Below are 26058 nucleotides of genomic sequence, written 5' to 3'. Positions count from 1 at the left end.
GAAGCACTAAACCAAGGCAGCAGAGAATCAAGGCAGATGCCAAGAACAGCTACACAAATTTGTGGAAGCGAGGTTCTGATGCCAGCAAATCATCCCAACTCTGTAATTGCATCAAGCGTACCTCAAGAAAGGTGACAAAGACAGTGGCGTAGCGTGGGTTGTCAGCACCCGGGGCAAGGCAAGTAATTTGCGCCCCCTAACCCGTGAATTTGCGCCCCCTAACCCTAACCCCCAGATGTTGCGCCCGGTGCGGCCGGCCCCCCCTGCACCCCCCACGCTACGCCACTGGAAAAAGAAGTGTGCTCTTGCCTTTCTGCTCAAGCGAGGAACTGACATTCATGCTTCATTCAAAGTAGTTTTTGCCAGAGGCTGCTTGCCTAGTGAGGTGGAGCCACAGCTCTAGTTTCCTAGTAGGAAAGTTGCTGCTGCTTACCAACTGGGGCAAGGCAGTGTGGAGGTCAACACAATACAGCACAAGTGCACTGATGGGAGCATTGGACTGGCTCCACTGGTGCAACAATGCCACATTGACCTTTCCACTGCTTTGCCTTCTCCCTCCTGGAAAGCCAGAGCAAAACACTGCTATCAGGGTGAGCCACTTCTGGTTTCTTTTTTCTTTTCTTTTTTAAAGGCTCTGAACACAGGACTTATTTTAAACATTTTATGGTTTGGAGGAGGTTTTTTTTAATGCATTGTTATTTCTCTCCCCTTTGCTGAAAAGAGGAAAAGAAGCAAAATGCATCAGTGCTGCTGGTGTGACCCACCTTAGATTGAACAGTCAGTCTGCCTTCAGCTGGCAGGTCATGATCCTCAGTCTACTTAGAAGGCAAGATTTTAGCCTTTGTTTTGGCCAGGATGGTTTACAGAGCTCCAGTGAATGAGAAAACAGATTGTTTTTCTTAGCAGAGGAGGCCATGTTTAAGAGGATGTAACCAAGGAGAAAACATACACACACACACACACACACACAATAGTTAGGATAGTCTCTGCACATATGTCTTACTGAAATATGCAGCAGTTCTTGACATAAGCAGAAAAATCTGTTATAGCAAAGATGATGTTTCCTCCACTTAATCTGCAAACTCCAGGTTGCCGCCAAAGAACACAGGCTCCCGCAAAAATCCAAATAACAAAACGGCAATAGATTACATAGTGCCAAACCTTCCAATGCTGTTCATAGAGTTGTTTATTCTTTGTACTCTGCTGCAAGTCTCTCAGGCCCAAAGGGGAGAGTGGCAATGTTTAATAGAGGCCTCTCGAAGGAGAGACTCAACCACCTTTTGGAAAATAGTTGCAAAGTAATGGCAAGACTCCTCCTCCAAAGTAGAATACTCTATCCCTGTTGGTTCTTGGGAGTCATACGTTCATACCTTGTGCTGCGTCCACTTCATGTTGCGTCTTTTCACATTGCATCCCGCAGCAACCCGGAAGTACCGGAACGGGTTACTTCTGGGTTTCGCTACTCGCGCATGTGCAGAAGCGCCAAATTGCGCTGCACGCCTGCACAGACACAGCACGTCGAGTTGCGGGCATTTCACGTTACAGACGGGCCTCCAGAACAGATCCTGTCCATAACACAAGGTACCACTGTACTTCCAATCCCTATACACAACTAATCAACATCTGCAGGCTCAGTCCCTACCTCTAAGTGATACCAGGGCTCAGTGGCCCCCAGTGTCAACTGAAGAAGTCCACAAGCTTATTCAATCTCTTAAACCTGGCAAAGCAGCTGGTGCAGACAATATCTCCCCTGAGCTCCTCAAGGCCAGTGCTGAATGGTGGGCCCCAGGGCTTGCTGCCCTGTTTACCAGCATAGATCAATCAGCTACCATCCCAGAGGACTGGGGACTAGCAATCATCATCCCAATATACAAGAAAGGGAGCAGGTCTGACCCTGCTAATTACAGACCAATTAGTCTCCTAAGCATTATTAGTAAACTCTATGCTCCACATGTAATAAAACTTGAGGATTGGATGGAGCGAGAATATGTCCTTTCAGAAGCACAAGCTGGTTTCAGGACAAACCAATCAACTTTAGATTAAGGCTTAGTACTCCAACATCTTGAGGAAAAATATACCTCAAGAAAAGGAGGATCCCTTTATGCAGCTTTCATAGACTTCAAATCTGCCTTTGATTTAATATCACAAGGTAGGCTTTGGGAGAAACCAAGTGCCTCAAACATAGACAGACGTCTACTGTGTCTCATCTGCAGTTTATACGAAAACACTTTGGTATGGGTTAGGTTAGGTGTGACCGACAGGGCCATTTATCCAAGGAAATCAAAACCTACCATGGTGTTAGACAATGCTGCGTCCTTGCTCCCATTTTATTTAACTTCTATTTTAATTCCTTAGTAGGAAACATGGAGAAAGAAAATGCCCACCCCCCTAAATTGGCTGGTATGCCCCTCCTGGTTCTCTTGTACGCAGATGACGCAGTTCTAATTTCCTTCTCCTGTGTGGGCCTAAGAAAACTTTTAAGATCTCTCAGTCTATTGTAATGCCGAACAATTAACTATCAACTACACTAGATCCAAAGTCATGGTGTTATCTAAAAAAAGAATGAGACACTGAGGCATCTGATCAAGGCCTGTATTTTAAAATGAGCTTAAAGATATATTTGCAAATGTTTGTATGTTTCATGCCAGGCAGAAACCAGCTGGCTAAGTACTTTGGCAGTTGTTTATCTTCCTGCTCTCCTGAACAAGGGCCCCCCTGATTTATAGCAGTAGCAGGAGACAAGTTTCTCAAAGTTGTAAAAGGAAATTACAGGCTGGGAGCAAATGTTACACTGACCCTACATATTACAGAATACAATCAAGCTGCAAAAACACTAATTAAGAGTTGGTAAACAGTAAGATTTATTGTTTAACAGAAAATAATACCATGTGCCTCCCATCAGACTCTAGCCATATTTTCCTAAGGTTCAAGGTATACTGAGAGAGTTAAAGGGCAATAAATTTTGGGAAGAGTTAATGGGAAAAGCAGCTAGCTGGGAAAGGGGGGTGTAAACTGAAGAGGCTTATTTTGAAGCTGTTTTTACTGAGTTTCTTTTTTACTTTGCCTTTTCTTCTAAAAAGCTATCTATGTTATGTATGAGATTTGTTGGCTTAATGTAATTATGCAAAGGATTTAGAAAGTAAGAAATGTTAGATTCTTATTTCATTGATGGTGTGTGAGAATGTGAACCCAAGATCTCTGTTTAGATAGAATTTAATACCATGAGCCATTTGTTTGAGCCATTTGTTTTGGAATGCAGGGGCAACAGGGGCAAAAGGTGATCTGGTAATTAAGGTGCCTTGTCAAGGCAAATGTAAGATATATGGCTACTTGTCTGCCATTTATGGATAGAAGGAAATATAGCTCTTTGTCTCCCATAAAAGGTAATAGGAAATGGGTGTGTCTTTTAATCTTGGTTCTAGCAAACAGCCAATAGGAATTTCAACCAGGCTGATTGGACAGAGGCAGCCAAAGGAGGAGCAAGGGGGCTGGGCTGAGGAAATATAAGTACTGGCCATCAGGGCTGGAGAGAGGCAGAGCTTTGGTAACCATATACCACTGTGCCTATCATTTATTTGTCTGACAAATAAATTATTATTTTAATTTCTCTATTGCTGCGTTGAATATTTCATTCCAGCTAAGCGTTAACCACAAGCAGGGTGCTACAACACAAATGGAGAATTGATAATCGACCCATAGAACAGGTATCGTCTTTTAAATACCTGGGCATAACCTTTCAGGAAAAGGGCTTGTGGCATTAGCAGGTTAAAAATACTATTGCAAATGCTCAAAGATCTACCAAAGCTATTATAAGGTATTTCTATGGGAAAGGGGGCCAATATATTCCGGCAGCCTCTCAAGTATTAACACAGCTGACATATGGCTCACAGACTTGCAGCTTCCTAAATCTTGGTCCCTTAGAATCCTTCCAAACTAAGTTTTATTGCTGCCTGTTAGGGATCCCTTCTTGCGTGTCTAACATAGCTGTCCGTTTGGAGGTTGGGAAAAATCCCTGTCAGCGCTCGGATATGGACCCTGAAGATCCATTATTGGTTAAAACTTTATTACCTGGGTTATGAAGGCACCCTAAAGACGTTAAAGCAAAGATTATGGGATAATACACACAGTGACTTGCGATCCCAATCACATGCAGTCTGTAGTCCGCTGGCAGTAGGAGTACAATATGGGCATGTCTTTAAGTTAACACCTTACATTAAAAACCTGACAGTACCAAATTATCGAAGGTTATTCACCAAAGCCAGACTAAACGTCTTTCCTTCTGCAATGTTGGATGGCAGGTTGAGAGGAGTTCCCTACCAGGACAGACTTTGCTTGTGTGCTCAAGACATCGATTCTATAAAACATATTTTGCTGTACTGTGCAAGATATGAGCAAGCCAGGGCTGAACTGACACTACCCTTGTTGATACCTTTCCCGGGAAAATCAGGGGCTTACTATGTCAGGTTCCTATTGGAAGACCGGACAAATGCTAGAACATTAGCAGTGGCAAAGTTTTTATCAGTGGTTGCAAGAACCAGTGATCTCTATCTGAACAAGTCTGAACAAAATGCTTGTTTAACCTGGAGGTAGGCTGTCTGAATTGTGCATTGCTTTGTAACAATTTGTTGGGTCTCTGGACCATAATAAAGATAGATAGATAGATAGATAGATAGATAGATAGATAGATAGATAGATCTTATTTTTTTCCCTGTCGGGATGGCACCTGTAACCCTATTGGATTCCTGCCAATCCAAATGGAAAGCTACACTGCACAAAAAACTAAGAGGCTTGGGGTTTTCCCCACAGGCCCTGCTAGCTGTAGGTTATGAGAAAGCGAGAGCAATAATCCACCAACTAATCTGGGATGTGGAACTGCAATGTCATTTGAGTGAGATGAATAAACACCCAGCGATAAAAGACAATGGGAGAGGGTTTACCTCAGCAATATCTGTCCAGATTACAGGCGGCCGTTTACCCTTGCCAGGTTCAACATGCTGCCATCTGCCTTATTGCAGGGCAGATTCGAGGGTTAACCATACGTGGGACAAGTCTGCCCCTGCAGCTTGATGGAGGTAGAAACTGTTTCTCATGTCTTGTTACGCTGCCGTTTCTACAGGGATATACGCTCGGCATTTATCACCCCTGTTATACAAAAATCTCCAAATGAGTCTGAACTTCAATGTCTAAAACTCCTGGTAGAGGACAAGGATCCAGAGATCACGCTAAGGGTGGCCAAATTCAATTCCCTCTGTACAAGATTGGATCCAAAAGCTGACAGAATATGCCGAATTAGATGGTCTATCAGAAAAAATAAAGAATAAATCAAAACAGGAATTTGTTTCAAAATGGGAGGTTTTTCAAAGAATATCTGAAAAATAAATATTGTAGTTTAAATTATGTGTCTATGGTGTTGTGTGTAATTTGGTATTTTCCCCCCCTTTTTTCTTGTATCAATAAAAATCTTTTTTAAAAAAATAAAAAATAAGGGTGGCCAAATTCTGTGTGACTGCCATAAAACTTAGGTAACAAGTTGTACTACCAAAATGATTAAGGTTTTAAATGACAATTTTATGTTATATTTTAGTGATTAAGATTTAATTTCTATATTTTTAACTGCTGCTGTATCTGTATTGTCCTTGTTATACCCAATTGCAATTCAATGTATCCCTATCATGTTTTATGATTTTTCTGATATTGTAAGTGAGCCGGAACTGGTCTGTGACCGTAATAATAAATTCATTAATTCATTAAGTCAACAACCAATTAAGCTCATATAATATTTAGACTTTCTCTCAAATATCTTTAGACTCATCCATACCTTTTATTCAGCTATTATCTAGTTGTTATTTGAAGGTCTCAAGTTAAATTCCCGGCAGTTCCAGTTAATAGGATCTCCAGGTGAGAGGAAATACCCCTGCCTAAGATGACCGTGGCTGCCATGTACTGTATGTAGACCAGTGTTTCCCAACCACTGTTCCGCGGCACACTAGTGTGCCGCGAGATGTTGCCTGGTGTGCCGCGGGAAAAATTAAAAAATTTGAAAGATTTTTTTTTTAAAGTCAAATTTTCGATTGGGGCGCCGTCACTAGATGACCCCTGGGGTTCCCTCCCTCCCTCCCACTCTGCGCCTCCCTCCTCCTCCTCCTCCTCCTCCTCCGGGGAGGCCCTTCCTGGCTCTCGGCCAAGGCTTGGCGGCTGCCACTCACTCACTCGCCCACCCGTCCCTCCATCCCTGCACCCGGCCTCTCCCCCTCCGTCCCCGGCGCGGGGGCTGCCGGGATCCGTAGTCCCCTCGCCCTTGGGCTCCGCGCCCGCGCGGGGTGCGCAAACTAAGTTTCCCAGCGTGGCCTGGCGGGCCGGGCGTTTTGTTTGAAGCACTCTTCTCCCGGCCATGGAATAAGCGCGGCGGCGGCCGGCCGGGCGGGCAGGGGCTCTTCCGCGCAGACCCCGCGCAGCCTGCCTGCGCCCCCGCGGAGATCAGGCGGCAGGATGGAGCCCGGGGATCCCCGCGGAGGCGGAGGCTGCCCCCCAGGTAGGGCTGCGTCGGGGTTTTTTATTTTTGCAATGCTGCATCCGCGCTGGAGGGGACGCATCGGACCGCGGGGAGACCCCTTGGCGGGCGTGCAAGGCAATGCATGCGTGCAGGCGTTGCATGGAGTGCAGTGCAATGCAATGGCAACGCGGCGCCCTGCATGCATGCATGCAACTTCCACCGGCGCTCCGGACTTGGCAGGTGAGGGGGGTCCCCAGTGGGCGGCAGAGAGAGCCGGGAGGGCGAAGGGGAGCCGGGGGGAGCAGCGCTGCTCCCCGAGCCGAGCCCGGGGGGAAACTTCGGCGTCGTTGCGCCGGGTGTTGGAAGCGGAGGCTGGCGGGGGCCCCTCACCTGCAAAACCTGGTCGCCTCTCATATATTTCGTGCATTGCATTCATCGCCCGCTTTCTCCTCCAAGGAGCTCCTGGGGGCGTGCGTGGTTCTCCCCGTGTTATCCTAGCAACAACAGCCCTGCGAGGTGGGTCAGGCGAGTGGCCCAAGGGAGCACCCAGGGATTGTCCTGGCCAGGTGGGGTGATTTGAACCCTGCTCTCTGCCCGGTCTTCGTCCTCATTTAGCCCCCACATGTGCATGAATGTGCATGACTGAGGTTTCCCCCCCTCATCTTGGCTATGGTGTGAGTCTGTGCTGTTAATTAATGGGGTTCTGCCTTCGGAGAAGATGAGCCAGCCCTCAAGGAGGTGATTATGTAATTTGCTAGCAATTCATGTCCCTCCCGGCGTGACGCGGCGCGCTGACGTCACGGGGCTGTAATGGTGGTGTGCCTCAAGATTTTTTTCATGAAACAAGTGTGCCTTTGCCCAAAAAAGGTTGGGAAACACTGATGTAGACCATATGGGTCTGAATGGACCGGGGGTTAGAATGAGCAGATTCATATAATGTGTAATACAAATGTGTCAAATCCACAATATAAAAACTGTCCTCAGTTCAGTTTATACATTTCCCCTATTATTTCATCTACCACTTATTACTTCCCTTTTTTAAATAATTCTTTTAAACATCTGACAAATATTAACAATAATAAGCAGAACTGCTCCAGAAAAAATTACTTCAGGTCATAATGTTCTGAAAGAAAATATGACTTAACATAAAATTACAATATTTATCCTTTAAAAAACCCTCAAAACATACAGTGGTACCTTGGGATAAGAACTTAATTCGTTCTGGAGGTCCATTCTTAACCTGAAACTGTTCTTAACCTGAAGCACCACTTTAGCTAATGGGGCCTCCTGCTGCTGCTGCACGATTTCTGTTCTCATCCTGAAGCAAAGTTCTTAACCCGAGGTAATATTTCTGGGTTAGCAGAGTCTGTAACCTGAAGTATCCGTAACCTGAAGCGTCTGTAACCTAAGGTACCACTGTACTTGCATTTGCTTTCATGGGAAGTAATTATATAAGAGGCAACAAGTTTTCTGAGAATTTATTTCTGTATTCACTTGCAATTCTCGCTCTTAGATAAGATGTTACTTTCTCCATTATAGCCGAATCCCAAACTTTAGTAAGTCATTCTTTCCAAAAAGGGATTAGTGTAACTTTCTAGTTTGGCCTCATGCACAAGTTTTTCTGTAACATTTGTTCTTTCCTGGTCTGGTCTGGTTTTGTTTTGTTCCTGGTCTGGTCTGGTTTTGTCCCCACTATGGAAGGACGTGTGGATGCAAAATTGCCTCCACAGTCACTTACGGACTCACTGTTAAGACTGTGTTCATGGAAGACAGTCTTACTCAGTTATGAATGATCGCCAAAGAAAAAGAAAGATAATTCACAATCTAACCTTAAGCCAAACATAAAAGGCTTTCCTCTACACTGAGACTTGCCTGACTTATTTATATTGCAGTTTTTCTAGATATCCGCAGTCCCCAAATGATTTGATAAGACAAATAGATGTCTTATCTTGGCACATTTTCCTGGGCTTCCAGGTTAAGAGTTGGGCGCAAGACACAAAAGTGAAAGAGATCAATCTAACAAAAGGTTTAGACGTAAGGGAAGAACAGGTGGGGGGGGGGGGAGCTACTAAGCACACCTACTTGGGATTCATCAAAAAGCAACATTTTTACTACAAAATATATGTGCCCACAATAGTCCTACCTAAAAGTGAGGGACATTTTAATTCTGCAGCACGTAAGGATGTACAATGCTCTACTAGCATACAGGCAGTGGTGGAGCTTCACCCTCCAGAACGGGGGGGGGGGGAGCAGGCACCCTACCGGGATCGCCCTGCCGGGGGCGGTACACTCCCCCCGCACTCCTCTTCCTCCACCAGTGCATACAGGGAGAAGGTGCAGTTGGGGGGTGCAGAGTAAGGCCTCAAAGGTTAAAGACTGCAGGACACTGTAGCATACTAGAAGCAACATTGAAGAGGGACTGCAAGGCGAGTAATTGATAAGCCAAGTGAACTCCCTGAAGAGAGAGACAGAACTGTAAGGGGCTCTGTAACTAAAAGGCCGAACAAACATAATACTTGGTAAGTGATGAGAGTTCTGGACTTTTTCCTGGAGGAATCAAGGAATTACCAGAACCAGCCCCTGGTGAATATGAGGGTTTAGGGGCTCTCAGGGCACACTGAGCCTAAAACTAAACCATCATACTGAAGGGAAAGCAGCAAGCAATCTCACAGAAGCAATCTCATAGTATTGCAGAAGTGGAAAGAACCCTGAGGTCCAGCCCCTGCAATCCAGGAATCTGCAGCTGTCCCACAAGGGGATGAAACCTGCAATCTTGGTGTTATCAGCACCACACTCTAACCAACTGAGCTATCCATTCTGTCACTTTCTCCTATGTGGTCCTGATCCTCGAATCATCCTTTGATAACTCATGAAATGCACCATGACAATGGAGTTGATGTTTGTATAGCTGTGGCATTTCTCCACAGTTTCCCCTCCACAGAAGAGGTGGGGAGAAGAGCCACCATGTCCTCCTGAGGCACTTTCAAGATTAGACGTTTGCAGCTGAAGAAGCAGGACAGTCTCACTCTCTTCACAGAGTCGCACCCAGGTGGCAGAGCTGCCCTTCAGAAACCAAGCTGCATGGCTGCCTCAGTCACTCAATGGGTTGCTTAGAAGAGGGGCTCCCTGGATAACTAAGGGTGGCAGTAACCATGAAGAAACTGCCCAACAACAACATGGTTATTTCCAGTCTAAATCAGGCAGACAGCCCATTACACAGGTGTGCCTGCGCAGTCTGGCTTTCCAGCAGCATCCATGCTCTCAGAACAGCATACAACCTGGCCCAGTGACAATTCCAAAAGAGCAAAGGCTCTGCCCTGTTTAGTCAACCCCAGTTATTCACCCTCTACCACATTCAGCTGTCTGTGACTCTTACCTCTGCAGCCAAGTAGTTTCCAGTCGCTAGATGTTTAAATCTGAATAGGCTGTTCCATTGCCCTGCTCCTCCACGACATGGATCATGATGCACCACCTGCAGAAGTAGTGCATGAGATCTATCACATAAAGAGAATGCGTGGACACTACCCTTTAGGAGGTAATATTATGAACTCTCTGAATCCAAGCTAGGGAAAACATCAGAAGCATCACACAGTACCTCTATTTCCCACAGAGCTTTAGAACTAGTTGCAGAAGTGGCTGACTGACGCAGTGTTGTGCGAAGGAAGATATGTTGCTTCTTCTGATACTCATCACAGGTCAGAAACTTCTCCTGTTCCGCGTGGAACAATCTGACAACATCTCCCTGAAGAAACACAAACACAAAAGTGAAGCTTTGCCAAAGTTATCGTAGCAAGAATACTTCTCTGTTAGATTCAAGTGTCTATACAATTTATATAATGATTAAGGTGTCCGTGATGTATTTGAAACCAAGGTCTTCCCTTCATTATAGTCAAACATTATAGTTGGAGGGCAGCAACACAAGAACAGGCCTTTACTGCGGTGGCTCCTCCACTTGTGGAATGCTCTCCCCACAAAGGCTCACCTGGTGCCTTCATTACATATCTTTCGACACCAGGCAAAAATATTCTTCTACCAGGCCTTTGGCAATTTAATTTAATTTAAACAATATATGCCATTTTAAACTGTTGGGGTGGAATTGCTTTTATTTGTTACTATGTTGTATATTTTTGTCTTTTTACATTGAAACTGCCCTGTGATTCTGGGATGAAGGGCAGTTTAGAAATAATAACAATTCATTAAAGGGGGGAGAGGAGATGGATGCAGTTTGCTCACATACTTTGCAATGAAACACAAGCAGCTTGCCTGGTGAAGCAGTGCTGCTGCTGTGTACCAGGAGAATTTGGGGTTGTGCCGATGCACTGGCGGAGCCAAATCCTGTTCTTATGGTCGTGTGCCCACATAGCCCCAACTTCACTACCACCTTCTCCCTCCCTTTCCTACTACAAAGCAGCAACACTGCTAGTGGAAGGCTATTGTTGCAGCTCTGTACCAGCAGGTTAGCTGCTCATGCAACGAAATAATCACTCTTCATGGCTAATGAACAAAAGAAAACAATGGATAATATGGAACAGGTGCATTTTTATTCTATTTAAAACCAATTTCAAACTACATGATTTGTGGTCTCTTGCTCATGTACAAAAAGCAAACAAACAAACAAACCCAGTATTACCATTTGTCAGAGCTGCCACCCAGTCCCAGCTCACATAGGACCAAGTCCGCCAGCGTTCACTTTATAAGAGTCTTTATTAGGTTACAGGTTTCATTTCCGAACTGCAGCGTGCAGCTCTACACCTTCTGCCCTAGGTCGGCGAAGACCCGTCTGAGTCCCCGCCTCTTGCACACCAGCTTAATACCCTAGCCTTGCTCCACCTCCTTCGCCTCTCCCTACGTCTCTGGGTCCTTCTGCCCCCCTGGGCCTCCTCCCTTCTACTCTCCTCTGACGCTGACCCCCCTGATCCTTCTGCCTCCTTGCGGCGGGCTTTAGGACCTGGCTCACTCTCCGGGCTGCTTACTGCTCCAGCTTCCGCTGCATTTGAACTTGGCGCGCGCGCCCAACTCTCTACTTTCCTCTTAACCGTTGCCTCGCTCTCTGAGGAGGGCGTGACCACCCCTGACTCGTGCCCTCCCTCCTGCTGACAGCCTCCGGAACCCGATGCCTGGCTACCTTCCTCCCTGCTGCTCTCAGTCTTGAGCGTGGGTCCCGACTTCCAGCTGCTGCCGCCCTCAGTTATGAGCGTGGGTCCCGACTTCCAGCTGCTGCTCTCTGAATCTCCTCTGTTCCCTTCCTCCTGGGGTGTCCCCCCGGATCCCCCCCTTGCTCTGCTCACTGGGGCTCCCTTTTGGGAGTCCTCTGACTCACTGCTTAGGCTTGGAGATCTCGGGTCGTCATCATCACTCATTTTCCCTTCGGATTCCTCCCCCTCGCTCTCTGCTTCCTCCCTTCTCTGCGTCTCTGCTCCTGAACCCCTGACATCCATCCCCCCCTCGAAGCCCCCCCTTCCCCCCTCCCCGCTTTCAGGTGCGGGTGCTGGGTGCTCCATCATCACGGGAGGGAATGCCGGATACAGTTCGCTCCCCGTGGTTGGCCGCCAACTGAAGACCTCCGAGTCTTCCTCCTCGCGGTCGCCGACGTTGACCTGTTCTGCTTCCATCTCTGTACCGCCGTGCTCGAACCCAAGGTCCTCCCCGAACACGTCCATGTCAGTCTCTGCGTCGGTCGCTCGACCTGGCATCTCCAGCCACTTCCGGCGCCATTGCTCCTCCGGTCGATCGTCCCACCAATACGAGGTGTCTGACGCCGAACCCGCCGGCGATCCTTCTGGGGAACGGGTGCTCAGTGCGGGTTCCCCGTCCGAGTCGAATCCATGGAACGTGCTGGAAGAAAGTGTGGGCATGAACAGCCAGTCGTCGAAGAAGCTCGCTGGCATGGGTCTGTGTGGGAAAAGGGCATGAAACTCGTCCTTGAGCAGGGGTTCCTCCAAAGCGTAGTCTGGCACCCAGCTATTGGCGCTGGCCCGGGTGCCCTCTCTGGCTAGGAGGTATTCGACTCCCTCTTCTCCCCATCTGGAGTCCAAAATCTCCGTGACCTCGTTGATGGGGTCTTGCTGCGTCACCCCTCGCGTCTCCGTCCGCTCCCGGAACGGACTCGGTGCCGTCCCTGGCTCCTGGAATCTGTGAGGTGCCTTGTAGGGAGTGAGCACCGACCTGTGGAACACCGGATGCATTCTGGAACCCTCCGGCAGCGCCAGTCGGAAGGCTACCGGGTTGATCTGTGCTTCGACTTGGTACGGACCAATTTGCTTGTGCCCCAACTTCTTCTTGGCTAGTGACCTGGTCGGCACTGCGTGGGCTGCCAACCAGACCCAGTCTCCCACTTGGATCTCTTCGCCAACCCGCCTGTGCTTGTCAGCTTGCACCTTGTAGGCGTGCTTAGCTAGCTCCAGCTGCCGTCTGAGTTGATCGTGTACCGCCTGCAACTCTGACGCGAACGCGTCCGCCGTCTGTGGTTCTCCGTCCCCCACTCTCTCCCGTCCCGGGAAGGTTCTGGGATTCCTCCCATTGTTGGCGAAGAACGGCGTCACCCCTGTGGACACGTGCTTCGTGTTGTTGTAAGCGAACTCGGCGAGCGGCAGGTAATCCACCCAGGTCGCAGGTTGTTGATTGGCATAGCATCTCAGGTACTGCTGCATGATGGCATTGACCCTCTCTGCTTGCCCGTTGGTCTGCGGGTGTCTTGCTGATGCCAGATCGACCTTGACATTTAGAAAACTCATCAGCTTCTGCCAGAAATTCGAGACGAACTGGCGCCCGCGGTCGGACAGGATAGACCGCGGCAGACCATGCACTTTGAACACGTGATCTATGAACAGTTTGGCGGTTTGTTCCGCCGTGGCCACCTTCGCACACGGAATGAAATGTGCCATCTTGGTGAACAAGTCCACCACCACTAGTACAGCTGTCTTGCCTCTCGAGCTGGGTAGATCCGTAACAAAGTCCAGGGCCACTCTCTCCCACGGTTCAAACGGCGTTTGCAGCGGTTCCAGCAGTCCCGCCGGTGGTTTGTGCACCGGTTTGGCCCTCTGGCAGGTGTCGCACCTCGCAACGTAGTCCGCGACTTCCCCTCTCAGTCTGGGCCACCAAAAGTCCCTTGCGACTAATTCCACCGTTTTTTCCGTGCCAAAGTGCCCGGCCGTGGGTGCGTCGTGCAGCTGCTGCAGTACCCTGGCGCGAAGTTCGTCTCCCGGCACGTAGATGGCCCCTTTACGTAAGAGCAAGCCGTCTCGTATCTGGAACTCGTCGCCCTTCGCCGTGCCCTTGTGCACCTCTGCCATCTTCGCCCGCGCGAAGGAGTCGTCCTGCAACGCCCGCCGCACCGCATCCAGGTCTACTGTGGCTGAAGCGCACGCCCACGCTGTTGGCGCGAAGATGTGCATGGCTGCCGCTGGCTTCGCCTCTTCGAGGTATTGCGGTTTGCGGGACAGTGCATCCGCCATGACGTTGGTGTCGCCTGGGACGTACTCTATTCGGAAATTGAAGTCAGCAAAGAACTCCGCCCAACGTATCTGCCTCTGGTTCAGGAACTGAGCCGTGCGCCAGTGCTCCAGACTCTTGTGATCCGTGCAGACCTGCACCGTGTGCTTGGCGCCGATCAGGAAGTGCCTCCACGCCTTGAAAGCTGCATGAATGGCCAGCAACTCCCTGTCCCAGATGGTGTAGTTCTGCTCCGACTTGCTGAGCTTTCTGGAGTAGAACGCTCCCGGCCTCCAGACCCCCTGTGGGTCCCTTTGCAGCAGGACAGCTCCCACTGCTCTATCGGACGCGTCTGTCTCTACCCGCATCGGTTTGCTGGGGTCGATATGCAGCAGTTGCTCTTCCGACGCGAAGAGACGCTTGAGTGCCTGAAAGGACTGCTCCGCCTGCTCCGTCCAGATGAATTTCTTTTTCTTGGAGCTTAGCGTGTCCGTAATGGCCGCCGTCTGCATCGCGAACCCCTTGATAAACTTGCGATAGAAGTTGGCGAAGCCGACAAACCGCTGGACCTCCTTCCGATTGCGCGGGCTCTTCCAATCCAACACCGCACGAACCTTGGCGCTGTCCATGGCTAGCCCCTTGTCCGACAACTTGTAACCCAAGAAATCCACCTCCGTCGTGTCGAACTGGCACTTCTCCAGTTTGGCGTACAGTCTATGCTGCTGCAGCCTCTTCAGCACCTCCCGAACATCTTGGTCATGGGCTTGCTGCGAGTCTGAGAATATCAGGATGTCATCCAGAAAGCAGACGCACTTCTTGTAAAGGAGTCCCGCCAACACATGATGCATGAAAGCTTGGAAACAGTGAGAACCGTTTTGCAATCCAAACGGCATCACTCTGTATTCGTAGGTGCCCAGAGGCGTGAACATGGCTGTCTTCCACTCATCGCCCTCCCTCATGCGGATGAGATTGTACGCACCTCGCAGGTCCAACTTGGTGAACACGCGTCCCTTGCGCACCGTCGCTAGCAGGTCGTCAATCCTGGGCATGGGGAAATCAGAAGGCTTGGTCATCTTGTTTAAGAGGCGAAAATCCACCACCAGTCTTTTCTGGGGCGTGTCCTTCTTCTTCACGAAGAAAACAGGACTGCCCCCTACTGCCCTGGACTCCCGGATGAAACCGCGCTGCAAATTGTGATCTATGAACTGTTTGAGTTCCTGTAATTCGTCCTCAGACATGGAATACAGCTTCCCTTTCGGCAGCGTCGCCCCTGGTAGGAGGTCAATCTTGCAGTCATATTGCCTGTGCGGTGGTAGCTTGTCAGCCTCTTTCTCGCAGAAGACCTCCAAAAAGTCCGCGTATTTGTGGGGGACTGCTTGCAACGTTCCCAACTGCAGTTGTGATTCCTCCTCCTCTCCCTCCTGTCTGGGCAGGATGCAGTGTTCTGCGCAATAAGAGGAGCCGAAGATCAGCTGTCTCTGGTACCAAGCCAGTGTCGGACTGTGCCTGTCCAGCCAACTCATGCCCAACACAATGGGCGTGTCCGACAGTTGGGTGACATTAAAACTGATGACTTCCCTGTGGTTGCCAAGGCGCATCACCATCGGTGGCGTTTGCTTCACCACCTGCCCCCCTAGCAACTCTCTGCCATCCACTGTGACGACTTGCAGGGGCAGAGTGGCAGGCAGTAGCTGTATAGCGTGCTGCTCCACAAAATCCTGCGCTATAAAGTCCGCGTTGCTTCCAGAATCCACAGAAAGCGGCACTTCGATAGTGACGCCATCGGGTAGCTGGAGAGATGCTGTGAGCTGCACTACTGGTTTGGGTGGGAGGGGGTCCGTGGGTTGCAAGATCGCTGGGGACTGCTTCACTGATGCGTCTGGCTGGGCCCCAGTGCCTCTGTCTCCAGCCAGACATCGTCGTTTCCCTGCTGTGGTTCTCCTTGCTGCGTTGCTGCAGTCACCATTGCCGAGGCTGCAGTGTGCTTGTGGAGCCTCCGGGGACACTCTTTCGCCAAATGGCCTGGATCCTCGCAGATGTAACACTTCCTGTTCCCTCTAGGAGGCTTCGCTTTCACTGCTGCCGGTGCTTGGGCTCTGGCTGCTGACTGAGCCCTTGCACCTCCAACCTCCATCGGTTCCCCTCCCCCTCCTGGCGGAGGTGTGGATTGCGCACGCGCTGCTTCTCTTGGAACGAAAGAGAAACTTCTCGTTGCTTCGCGCCCTCCACGTCCTTCATCTCTGCACCAGGGACGTTCTTCCAGCCTCACCCCCACAGTCAGCGCCCTTTGGACCACCTCCTGCGTGCTTCGGGGCCTCTCCCCCCTTGCAATTTCATCCTTGACCGCTGAGCTTAGACCCTCCCAGAACAGGTCTCTGACAGGGGGCGAATCCCGGTCCCACTCTAAGGCACTGACCAGCGCAAAAAAGCGGGCGTGGTACTGCCGGACGCTTGCCCTCCCTTGTTTCAGTCCATGAATCTCCCGTCGGGCAAGATCCACATCAATAGTAGACAAAAAACACGCATCCATCGCTTTGATAAAGGCATCTGCATTCTGAAGCGCCGGATCTTTATCCCTCCACAAATTGCGTAGCCACGCTTTAGCATCCCCATGCAAATGGGATAGTATGAACCCCACTTTCTCTTCCTCATCTCTAAAGTCTTTTGCCAGCAGTTGCAGTGCGCACATTACGTCTGCTCGAAAATTGGGGTACTGTTGTAAATTCCCATTGAAGTGAGCCACAAGCCCTCCTGCTCTCCGTGCCAACCCAACCCCCTCCGGTCTGGGTCCTGGCTGCCCGTGTTTAACCCATGCTTCAAACCTGGCGTGGAGATCTCTGTAGGCGGCTGCCGCATCCTCCTCCCTCTTCTTGGATGCCAGTACCTCCGCGTTCAATTGGGTAACTGCCTGTTGCAGCGCTGCAACTTTCTCTGCTTCCGTCATCTCTGCTAAACGTCGTGAGCTTGCTCCCAAACACCGATCCCCTCCTCCAGCTGCCTCTCTCTCCGCTGCGAGATATCAGGTGTCCGACGCTTTTATAGAGACGGGTCTTACTGTCAGAGCTGCCACCCAGTCCCAGCTCACATAGGACCAAGTCCGCCAGCGTTCACTTTATAAGAGTCTTTATTAGGTTACAGGTTTCATTTCCGAACTGCAGCGTGCAGCTCTACACCTTCTGCCCTAGGTCGGCGAAGACCCGTCTGAGTCCCCGCCTCTTGCACACCAGCTTAATACCCTAGCCTTGCTCCACCTCCTTCGCCTCTCCCTACGTCTCTGGGTCCTTCTGCCCCCCTGGGCCTCCTCCCTTCTACTCTCCTCTGACGCTGACCCCCCTGATCCTTCTGCCTCCTTGCGGCGGGCTTTAGGACCTGGCTCACTCTCCGGGCTGCTTACTGCTCCAGCTTCCGCTGCATTTGAACTTGGCGCGCGCGCCCAACTCTCTACTTTCCTCTTAACCGTTGCCTCGCTCTCTGAGGAGGGCGTGACCACCCCTGACTCGTGCCCTCCCTCCTGCTGACAGCCTCCGGAACCCGATGCCTGGCTACCTTCCTCCCTGCTGCTCTCAGTCTTGAGCGTGGGTCCCGACTTCCAGCTGCTGCCGCCCTCAGTTATGAGCGTGGGTCCCGACTTCCAGCTGCTGCTCTCTGAATCTCCTCTGTTCCCTTCCTCCTGGGGTGTCCCCCCGGATCCCCCCCTTGCTCTGCTCACTGGGGCTCCCTTTTGGGAGTCCTCTGACTCACTGCTTAGGCTTGGAGATCTCGGGTCGTCATCATCACTCATTTTCCCTTCGGATTCCTCCCCCTCGCTCTCTGCTTCCTCCCTTCTCTGCGTCTCTGCTCCTGAACCCCTGACACCATTTCAAAAATATCAATATTTTTCTCATTCATACTTACACCTTTGAGTACATCTTCTCTATAGCAACTGTATTTCATGAATAAGGTTATCTTCCAGCTGGTATTGCAGTTGACCGCATTTACCTGTAGTCAAATGCACAGATAACAACTATAGGTTATGTTGCAGAAGGCCCAGACACTAATACTTCTGGAGCATTACAATCTGACAAGGCTCGTGCTTGCCAACGTCTACTATGATAGCTATTGTTTTCAAGACAATCTCAATTATATTATGCCACTGACACCCCACTGCCCCCCCAAAATCTGGAATTAAACAATTATCTGTAAATACATGAAACTTTGTTGGCATGACCACTTGTCTAGGTTGCTGTTAAAAAGGAAAAGGAAAAAGTAATAGTCAAGCTCACAGAGGATAAGAGAACATGGTCTGGAGGCACATTATTCAGGAACCTGGTTGAAGCTAAAGAGGCTTGCATGTGATCAGTATCTAAATGAGAGATAGCTGGGGAACTCCATGTACACATCCTGAGTTCCAGGATGAAAGGTTGGGGTGCAAAACACAATATGCAAATAAATAGGTAAGTATCAGATAGCTAACCAAAGTCTCAACATGTAAAGGCAGTTTACCTTTGAATACCAATTGTTGAGAACAAACAATAGGAGACGGCGGCCACCTAGACACACCTGGGACAGAATGCACATTTGGGGGGGGGGGATGCAGCCACTATCTCTATTACCTAGTAAGTCGTACACTTTCATCTGATTTTTAGAATGCCAGTGCTCTGGTACATGTTAAAAAGAAGAAAACATTCACCTCCTAGCAGCATTAGTAAATAAAAACAGCACAGAGTTGTTGAGTGGCAGGAAGCAGCAATGGCACACGAGAGGTGTAGTTACCATGGCCTCCTAAAATATCCTCTTCTGTACAACTATTAAAGGTGCAGAATCTCTAACTTCTTTTGCATGGAGCAACTCTACGTCAGTCTCTTAATTCTGCCTATAGTTGCCACCAAGTTGTAGTTTCCTCTCAGTCTGCCAAGTTGTAGTTTCTATAGTTGCCACCAAGTTGTAGTTTCCTCTCAGTGGAGTCTCCTACTTTGGAGGTCTTTAAGCAGAGGCTTGACAACCATATGTCAGGAGTGCTCTGATGGTGTTTCCTGCTTGGCAGGGGGTTGGACTCGATGGCCCTTGTGGTCTCTTCCAACTCTATGATTCTATGATTCTATGATTCTATGCTACTGATCCCACACCCTAACTCTACATACCAGAACCACGGGCCTCTGTCAAACTCACCTCTTTGCACCCAGGGTTATCCAGAAGTTCTATGTTGCTGGCATGAAGAGGCTGCCCTGCATTGACCGGCATCAGTACAACTTTGTCCCCTACAACAATCTGGAGGATAGAAGTTGGAAAAGGAGTTATATATCGTAATTCAATTTCCTTTCACACGGATGATTATTTTAGTTCCTTCTCCTTTTCCTCCTATTTAAAGTGAGACCCCATTCATAGGCTTGGTATAATAGCTAACTGCAGGGTGGCCAGATGCAAAAGAGCGCAGACTTCCTGTACCTTTATCAAAAGGTTCCTGTATCTTTCTACAAAAGCTCAACTTGGCTGAAATTCCCTGTTAAAGGTACAGGAGCCCAGTCCTCCTTTGCCTCTGGCAGCCCTTAGATAAACTATGAAATCTCAGCTTTCAGTTTTCCAAATAAATAAATGTCCTGGGAATTTTAAGAAAGAGTGAGCAAGCTGTGGAACATGAAGGTCATCATGTTGGAAAGGTTATTAATTTGTTTTTTTCTGGAATGAGCGTTGCAAATTGAGTGGTTGGCCCTTTCGTTATTTATTTATTTCCTTTAATTTATGAGTCACCTCCTATGAAACATCTAAAAACAACAATAAAAACATATCTAAAACAGAATAAATTAATGTATGTATAAAAACAATTTCACATCCAAGATTACGTAATACATCTGAACAAATTGAACAAAAAGTTAACAGTACAATCTAATATGTGCCTACACAGAAGTAAGGCCCACTGAGTTCAACAGGACTTATTCCTGGAGAAGCATATATAGAATTAATTTGGGAGAATATATTATCTCTGGAAATTAAAATAGCTAATATATTTTTAAAGTTTATAAATAAATGACAATCTGTTACTGTGAAAAATGGCCATATATTAAAATCATATAAGGATTAAAAACACACACACAAACTTCTATGCGGAGTGGGGGTTCCTGCAAAGGCAACTTTTTACTAGTGTGATCCAGAACATTCCACATTATGACAGCTCCCCCCAGATTCTTAAGTCATTTTTTTTGGGGGGGGAGCACTACAGAAATACAATCACATTAAAATCCGTGGAAAAATTCTGTTGATTTCTAGTGATCTGGACTGCCTCTTTTACCACAGATTTCTGTGATTTCCTAACCAATCTCATTTGCCCAGGTTTTTCTCATTCTTCACATTTTTAGACTGTTGCTTTGCTTTCAGCAGACATGTGCTGCCTTTCAGGACTAACACTCCCAAGGTGCTCACAACATACGCTACAGTGAATTCTGTACATTTTAATAATTGCACTCTAAAAATGTGTTAAATCTAGTCTGGCACTCATCTGCTCTATTTGTTTTGATTATAGTGTTTCATTGCTTTTAAACCTTTATTGACTGATGTGAGACATTGTCAGCTGAAAAACAGAAAAATGAATGTCCAAAATAAGGTAAACAGATTGATAGTTCCATTGCTAGCTATATCCATTTGCTGGTATGGTATTATATACAATTGGTTCTTGGATACTTGGCCTCTCAAACTGCCTCCCACCTAAAAACAAAGAGATCATTTGCATTGTATGAATTTCTATGCGGGAAGACGAGAAATATCTTAAGATGCAGTGGAGTAAGATTTTACAAGATCTGATCTAATTACATACAAGTGATGGCAAAGTCCACAACAATTCAGTGTACATTCCATCATACAGAACAATTATACACACAAGCTAGAACCACAAAGTGACTGATATGAATGGTGAACACGATCCATGCTTTCTTTGCAACACATGCACAAATGTCTTTGCTCCTTAACCCATTTGCCAACATTTTGACAGAAAGCAAAATTCATAATTTATGTAGCTCCAGTAGAACTGGCGTAAAGATGCAGATCAGCTGACTAAATTCTGGCAACTGGTTGGTTACAGCTTGAGGACGGTCAAATATTTTCAAGAATACTTATGTAGATGAGTGACCCATTAGCTTTTATTAAATCATGGGGTCACTCAACAAACAATATTGAAGGCTCCTTGCTTCCTAGTACTTTGACGCTCACATTGTCCTGCAACTTTAATCTCTCTCTGGAGAGTTTCTGCTCTTTCTCCTCCTAGTTAAGCCATACTGCATGAGTGCCAGAAATTGGAGATGGGACGCTCATTAGGGTAGAATCATTCAGTGCAGAGCTCAATGGACGCAAATGGAAGCTTATTCCAGTGGGCAGCTAATTAATCACCTTGGATAAGGGTTATGTCATTCAAGCTGCATTACAAATAAGCCATTTGCTGTGGTTGTTCCGCCACTTTGGTACTAATGGAATTTGAAAAGAAACAACTCTGAAGCACCTTTGTGGATTAAAAAAAAGTTTGGACAGGCTGGCAACAAGGTTTGTAAGCAGGAAATTTCTAATTTTCTCTTGCACTCAAGGAAGAATGCCGCACTGTTCATTTATTAGACAAATTATTTATTGAGCTCTTTGCGGGCAATTACTGTGAAGAATTTTTCTTTAGTTAGAATGACAAAAGTTCCCTTAACTGTTTGCAAGTTTTATTCCACCTAAACCCCTTAGGACCTACAGAGTGAGAGATTACAAAGACATCACCGAGCAGGATAAGGAAAGGGTTTAGGAGAAGGCACCAAGCAAACATAGGAAGGCCATAATCATTATGGCAAGGTCAGAAGTCCTCACCATACCTGCATAGCTCTATAAAGCCTCAAGGAGGGATGGCATCTTGTTGTCTTTTCTAGAAGCAAGTAGTTGGGTTTTTTAATTAGCATAATTTTATTAACATTTGAAAGACTATTATCTAACAATATTTGACCAGTTAATTGCCAACCCTAAGTAAAGCCAGAAATACTGGTTTGGAGTCACTATTTTTTCCTGGCATTTTTTTAAACAAAGATAGAAATAAACACATATTATTTGTTATATATTTTTTAAAGCCAGAACGTCTCCAATAAGAACGTGATGCCCTTTTTTACTTAATGCAAAGTGTCCTTGCATGCCATGCTGCAGAAAAACATTACTTACAGCCATGTAAGGTCAGAGAAAACAAACCTGCAGAATTGAATCAATAATTTAAAATTCACTGAAAGTAGAAATCAAGCATAATAATATTTTTTATTAAAAAAAACCACTTCCATGTTAGTGAAATAATTGGTTCCATGTCTGAAGTCAGTAACTACTAACCCTGTGACTGAATCTAGCCAGGGGTAGCTGCTATCTGGCCACAAAGGGCTTTTCCTTTCCTCACCCATTATCACTGCTGCTGCCTAAAGACAGTATTTTCAGGGGTGACACCACAGCCACAGAATGGCTTCCCAGAAAGGTCTGCCTAGTGCCTACTGGCTTTATCCACAGCAGGTGATGAGGTCTTTATTCTCTCAGGTGTTTTAGCAACATTTTAGTGCTTCTTAGATCTTTTTACTGCTGCTAACCATCACTAGTTTTATATTGTGCCATTTTATTTTGCTGTAGATCTGGTGCATTCTTCGATTTTATGATTTCAACCATTACTGTAAGCCACCCAGAGCTCTATGGCCATTGGGCAGTACAGAACCTAGCAAGTACCGTATTTTTCGCCCTATAGAACACACTTTTCCCCCTCCAAAAATGAAGGGGAAATCTGTGTGCGTCCTATGGGGCGAATGCAGGCTTTCGCTGAAGCCTGGAGAGCGAGAGGGGTTGGTGAGCACCGACCCCTCTCACTCTCCAGGCTTCAGGAAACTCCACGCAAGCCGCGGGAGCCCTCCCCCAGCTTGCGCAGAGCTGCCTCTTATCCCAAAGCCCCGGCATGCTCAGCAGTCGCGCCGGGGCTTCAGGTAGCTCTGCGCAATCCGCGGGAGGGCTCCCACGGCTTGCGCAGAGCTGCCTCTTATCCTGAAGCCCCGGAGCGCTCAGCAGTCACGTGGGGCTTCGGGTAGCTCTGCGCAAGCCACGGGAGGGCTCCCACGGCTTGCGCAGAGCAGCCTGTTCTGGGGGCTGGGGTCGGGGGAAGCTTGGGGGGGGAAATAATTTTTTTTCCTTTATTTCCCCCCCAAAAAACTAGGTGCGCCTTATGGGCCGGTGCGTCCTATGGGGCGCAAAATACGGTAAATAAATACACCTAGGACAAGTTAAAAGGGAACTGTAGATGGCAAGAGGGCTGGTTACCTAGCAAATTAAACAAAGGCTGTGCTCTCCCTCAACTTTCAGAGGCAGCATGCCTTCATATACCAGTTGCTGGAAATCACAAGCAAGGGAAGTACTGTTGCACTCATGACCTCCTTGCAACTTCTCAAAGGCATCTGGATGGGCTTTGTGAGAACAAAATGCTGCATGAGATAGGCCTGTGGTCTGATGCTGCAGAGCTCTTCAGGTGTTAATAGCCTATTAGGTCTCCCCTTCTTACTTGCTCAGTTCCCTTGAATATGATTTCTGTCCCAAACCACCTTTTAGAATAATGTCCCAAGATGCACTGCATCAAGATTTAAGCACATTGCATTATGGAGCAGAGCAACAAGCGCTGCACAGCAAGGGTCATACAAAGACATCTAGTCCTAGAAAGATGGGGAGGTGGTAACAGTGCCTATTCCAGCAATTCCCAGAAACATATTTCATTCACTTACATTGTCACCTTCACTCCTCAGTTTCCAAAAGGGCTGGATGTAAAACCAGGACCCCTCATTCCCAGCAGCATCCAGAGAGACCCGCATAGCATTCTTCTCCAATAGGGCTGGCAGTCTCTTATTCACTGTAAGGTATTTGTTGCTTTTTATGTGAAGTAGCTGTAAATAATAATAAAACAAATGAATGTATACATGTGTTCTGGATAAAGACTTTGGCCACAACTCAACCCACAATGAGGCCTCCCTTACACCAAAGGATTAATGCTTGTTGTAGCCAGCCAAGAACCACACAGAGGGATTGTCAAACACCTGGCTGGCAACCGTGCAAGCATTCAGCTCAGGAGGTCACAAGATATGTAGGCCAGATTTATAGCCGTGATATCACAGTTAGTAGGGCAAACATATTTTTTGAGAGAAATTAAACTTACACATGAAATTACTTTTGACAGTCTGAAAAAGCACAATGTTTTAACATATTTCAAGTGGGTTTAACAACCTGCTCATTGGCAAATCATTGTAACTGGGAATAATTTCAATTATCAAAACATGAGCTCAAAACAATCCAACATGGGAGCATGGCTGAAGGCGACATGTTATTCAGCAAGCATAAAACAAGATGCCCATGACCCTCTCCCAGCTGGAGAGGTGACGCACGACTATGGCCTTTCCGCTGCTCCCCGACCTGCTCTTTGGGGCTGGTGGTGGGCTTCCCCCCGCCAGCCCCAAAGAGTAGGTCGAAAGGAACCTGAAGCCTGGAGAGCGAGAGGGGTCGGTGCGCACCAACCCCTCTCGCTCTCCAGGCTTCCAAGGTAGCCGCCTGAACGCACCTTAAACGGCACCTTGTTTTAGAGGGGGAAAACAAGAGGGGGGAAATTCTCCCCCTTTCTGCGCAGCGCCTCCTGCCGCTTCGCTGAAGGGGCGCTGGGCAGAGAGGGGAGATTTTTTTTTTCTTGTTCTCCCCCCTCTAAAACAAGGTGCGTCCTATTGTCCGGGGCGTCCTATGGTGCGAAAAAAATACGGTACTTAATGCACCACGTGCAGAAGGGGATGTGATAGGATAATTGGTTAATTGAAACTGTATTTAATTTGATCAAATGTCTTGTAAGCTGCTGGTGAGGAGGAGTGATGGCTTGCAGAGTTTGGCTATTATGTTTTTGAAAATAAAACTAAGGAAAGATACTGTGGACAGCTTTTTATTTCTACGATCCATTCGCTGTGCACACTCTGTGTTGATGAAGAAGTTCAGCACCCTGATCATTGGCTGAGACTGACAGGAGTCCCACAACATCTGCAGGGCATCATGTTGGCTCCCCCGTACCACTCTATCTACTGCCTAATGACCTTAATTTATGACTCCTTCCAAATTCTTCTGATTTTCAGTTTTGACATGCCCAATTTCCACCATATCTTCCTTTTTTCATTTATTTCTTATGGTGACCAAGGGCAAAGGAATATGAGCCTCCTTTGCCTCTAATCATGTGTATTATTTATATAATACCATAAATGTTGTTCTACTAAGTCAGGTTTCCTCAAACTTGGCCCTCCAGATGTTTTTGGCCTACAACTCCCAGTATCCCTAGCTAGCAGGACCAGCAGTCAAGGATGATGGGAATAGTAGTCTAAGTGTACTAAGTGATATAACAAAGAGAAAGGTCCCCTGTAAGCCCAGGTGCTTACAGTTTACATTTCTACACAAGATAAAGAGAGATAAGGGAAGATGGGGTACAGAGGAGCAGGAGATGACACTGGGGTGGTGCAACTTGTCATGCTGCGGTGAGGAAAACAGTGCTTCCTGAAACAGTCTCCCCTGCACTGTCGTTAAAGGCAAAGGAGCCCTGCCCTTTCTTCTCTGCCTCTAGGCCAGGCTTCCTCAACCTCAGCCCTCCAGATGTTGGGATCATGGGAGTTGTAGCCAAAAACATCTGGAGGGCTGAGGTTGAGGAAGCCTGCTTTAGGCAATGCTTACTGATTTCACACATCGAAAAAATCCACTGTGGGGAACTCCCACTGCAGAGCTGATTGGTATGGCATGGAGGTATGTAATGTTTTCACACTCCATGCCATTTCTGATATATTTAAACTCCTGCTCACCTTGAGGTTTTGAGAAACTGACAGTCTAGTTTTCAAAGGCTCACCTGTATGACGTTGCTGTACTTCACAATTTCACCCAGCAGTTTCCTGTTCTCACATTCATTCTGCTTTTGTTCCAGTTCTGCAGCATGCTGCAAAATAGTCACAGTTTCTTGGAGTTTTTGTTTTGTTTTTGTAGTTTAAGTCACAAACTGTTACATGAACTCAACCTCTCAAGCTTTAGCACTGGAGTGTGTGGGGATTTTTTTCAGATGGAGCACCAGATGGATGGGGTATAAATAATAAAAGTATTATTATTATTATTATTATTATTAT

At 47.5% G+C, this 26058-nt stretch overlaps 1 protein-coding gene across 7 annotated transcripts in view; it reads right to left on the bottom strand.

Annotated features, from left to right (window-relative positions):
• Nucleotides 1-26058, bottom strand: part of ITPR2 (inositol 1,4,5-trisphosphate receptor type 2) — a 387592-nt gene that overhangs the window by 303465 nt on the left and 58069 nt on the right. For 6 of the 7 annotated variants that reach the window (XM_082240062.1, XM_082240063.1, XM_082240060.1 and 3 more), the window contains exons 4-9: nucleotides 25788-25874; nucleotides 23653-23811; nucleotides 19073-19171; nucleotides 17819-17902; nucleotides 10089-10235; nucleotides 9870-9965 (exon numbers count right to left, since the gene is read on the bottom strand). In XM_082240062.1, coding sequence (XP_082096188.1) covers nucleotides 9870-9965; nucleotides 10089-10235; nucleotides 17819-17902; nucleotides 19073-19171; nucleotides 23653-23811; nucleotides 25788-25874 — 672 coding nt within the window. Of the gene's footprint in view, nucleotides 1-9869; nucleotides 9966-10088; nucleotides 10236-17818; nucleotides 17903-19072; nucleotides 19172-21738; nucleotides 21789-23652; nucleotides 23812-25787; nucleotides 25875-26058 lie in introns of those variants that run through there. The other variant, XM_082240064.1, reaches the window with a different exon arrangement.

The sequence above is a fragment of the Podarcis vaucheri genome (assembly GCF_965113315.1).
Source record: "Podarcis vaucheri genome assembly, chromosome: 10".
NCBI lineage: Eukaryota > Metazoa > Chordata > Lepidosauria > Squamata > Lacertidae > Podarcis > Podarcis vaucheri.
This window is presented reverse-complemented; position numbering and strand designations above follow the sequence as displayed.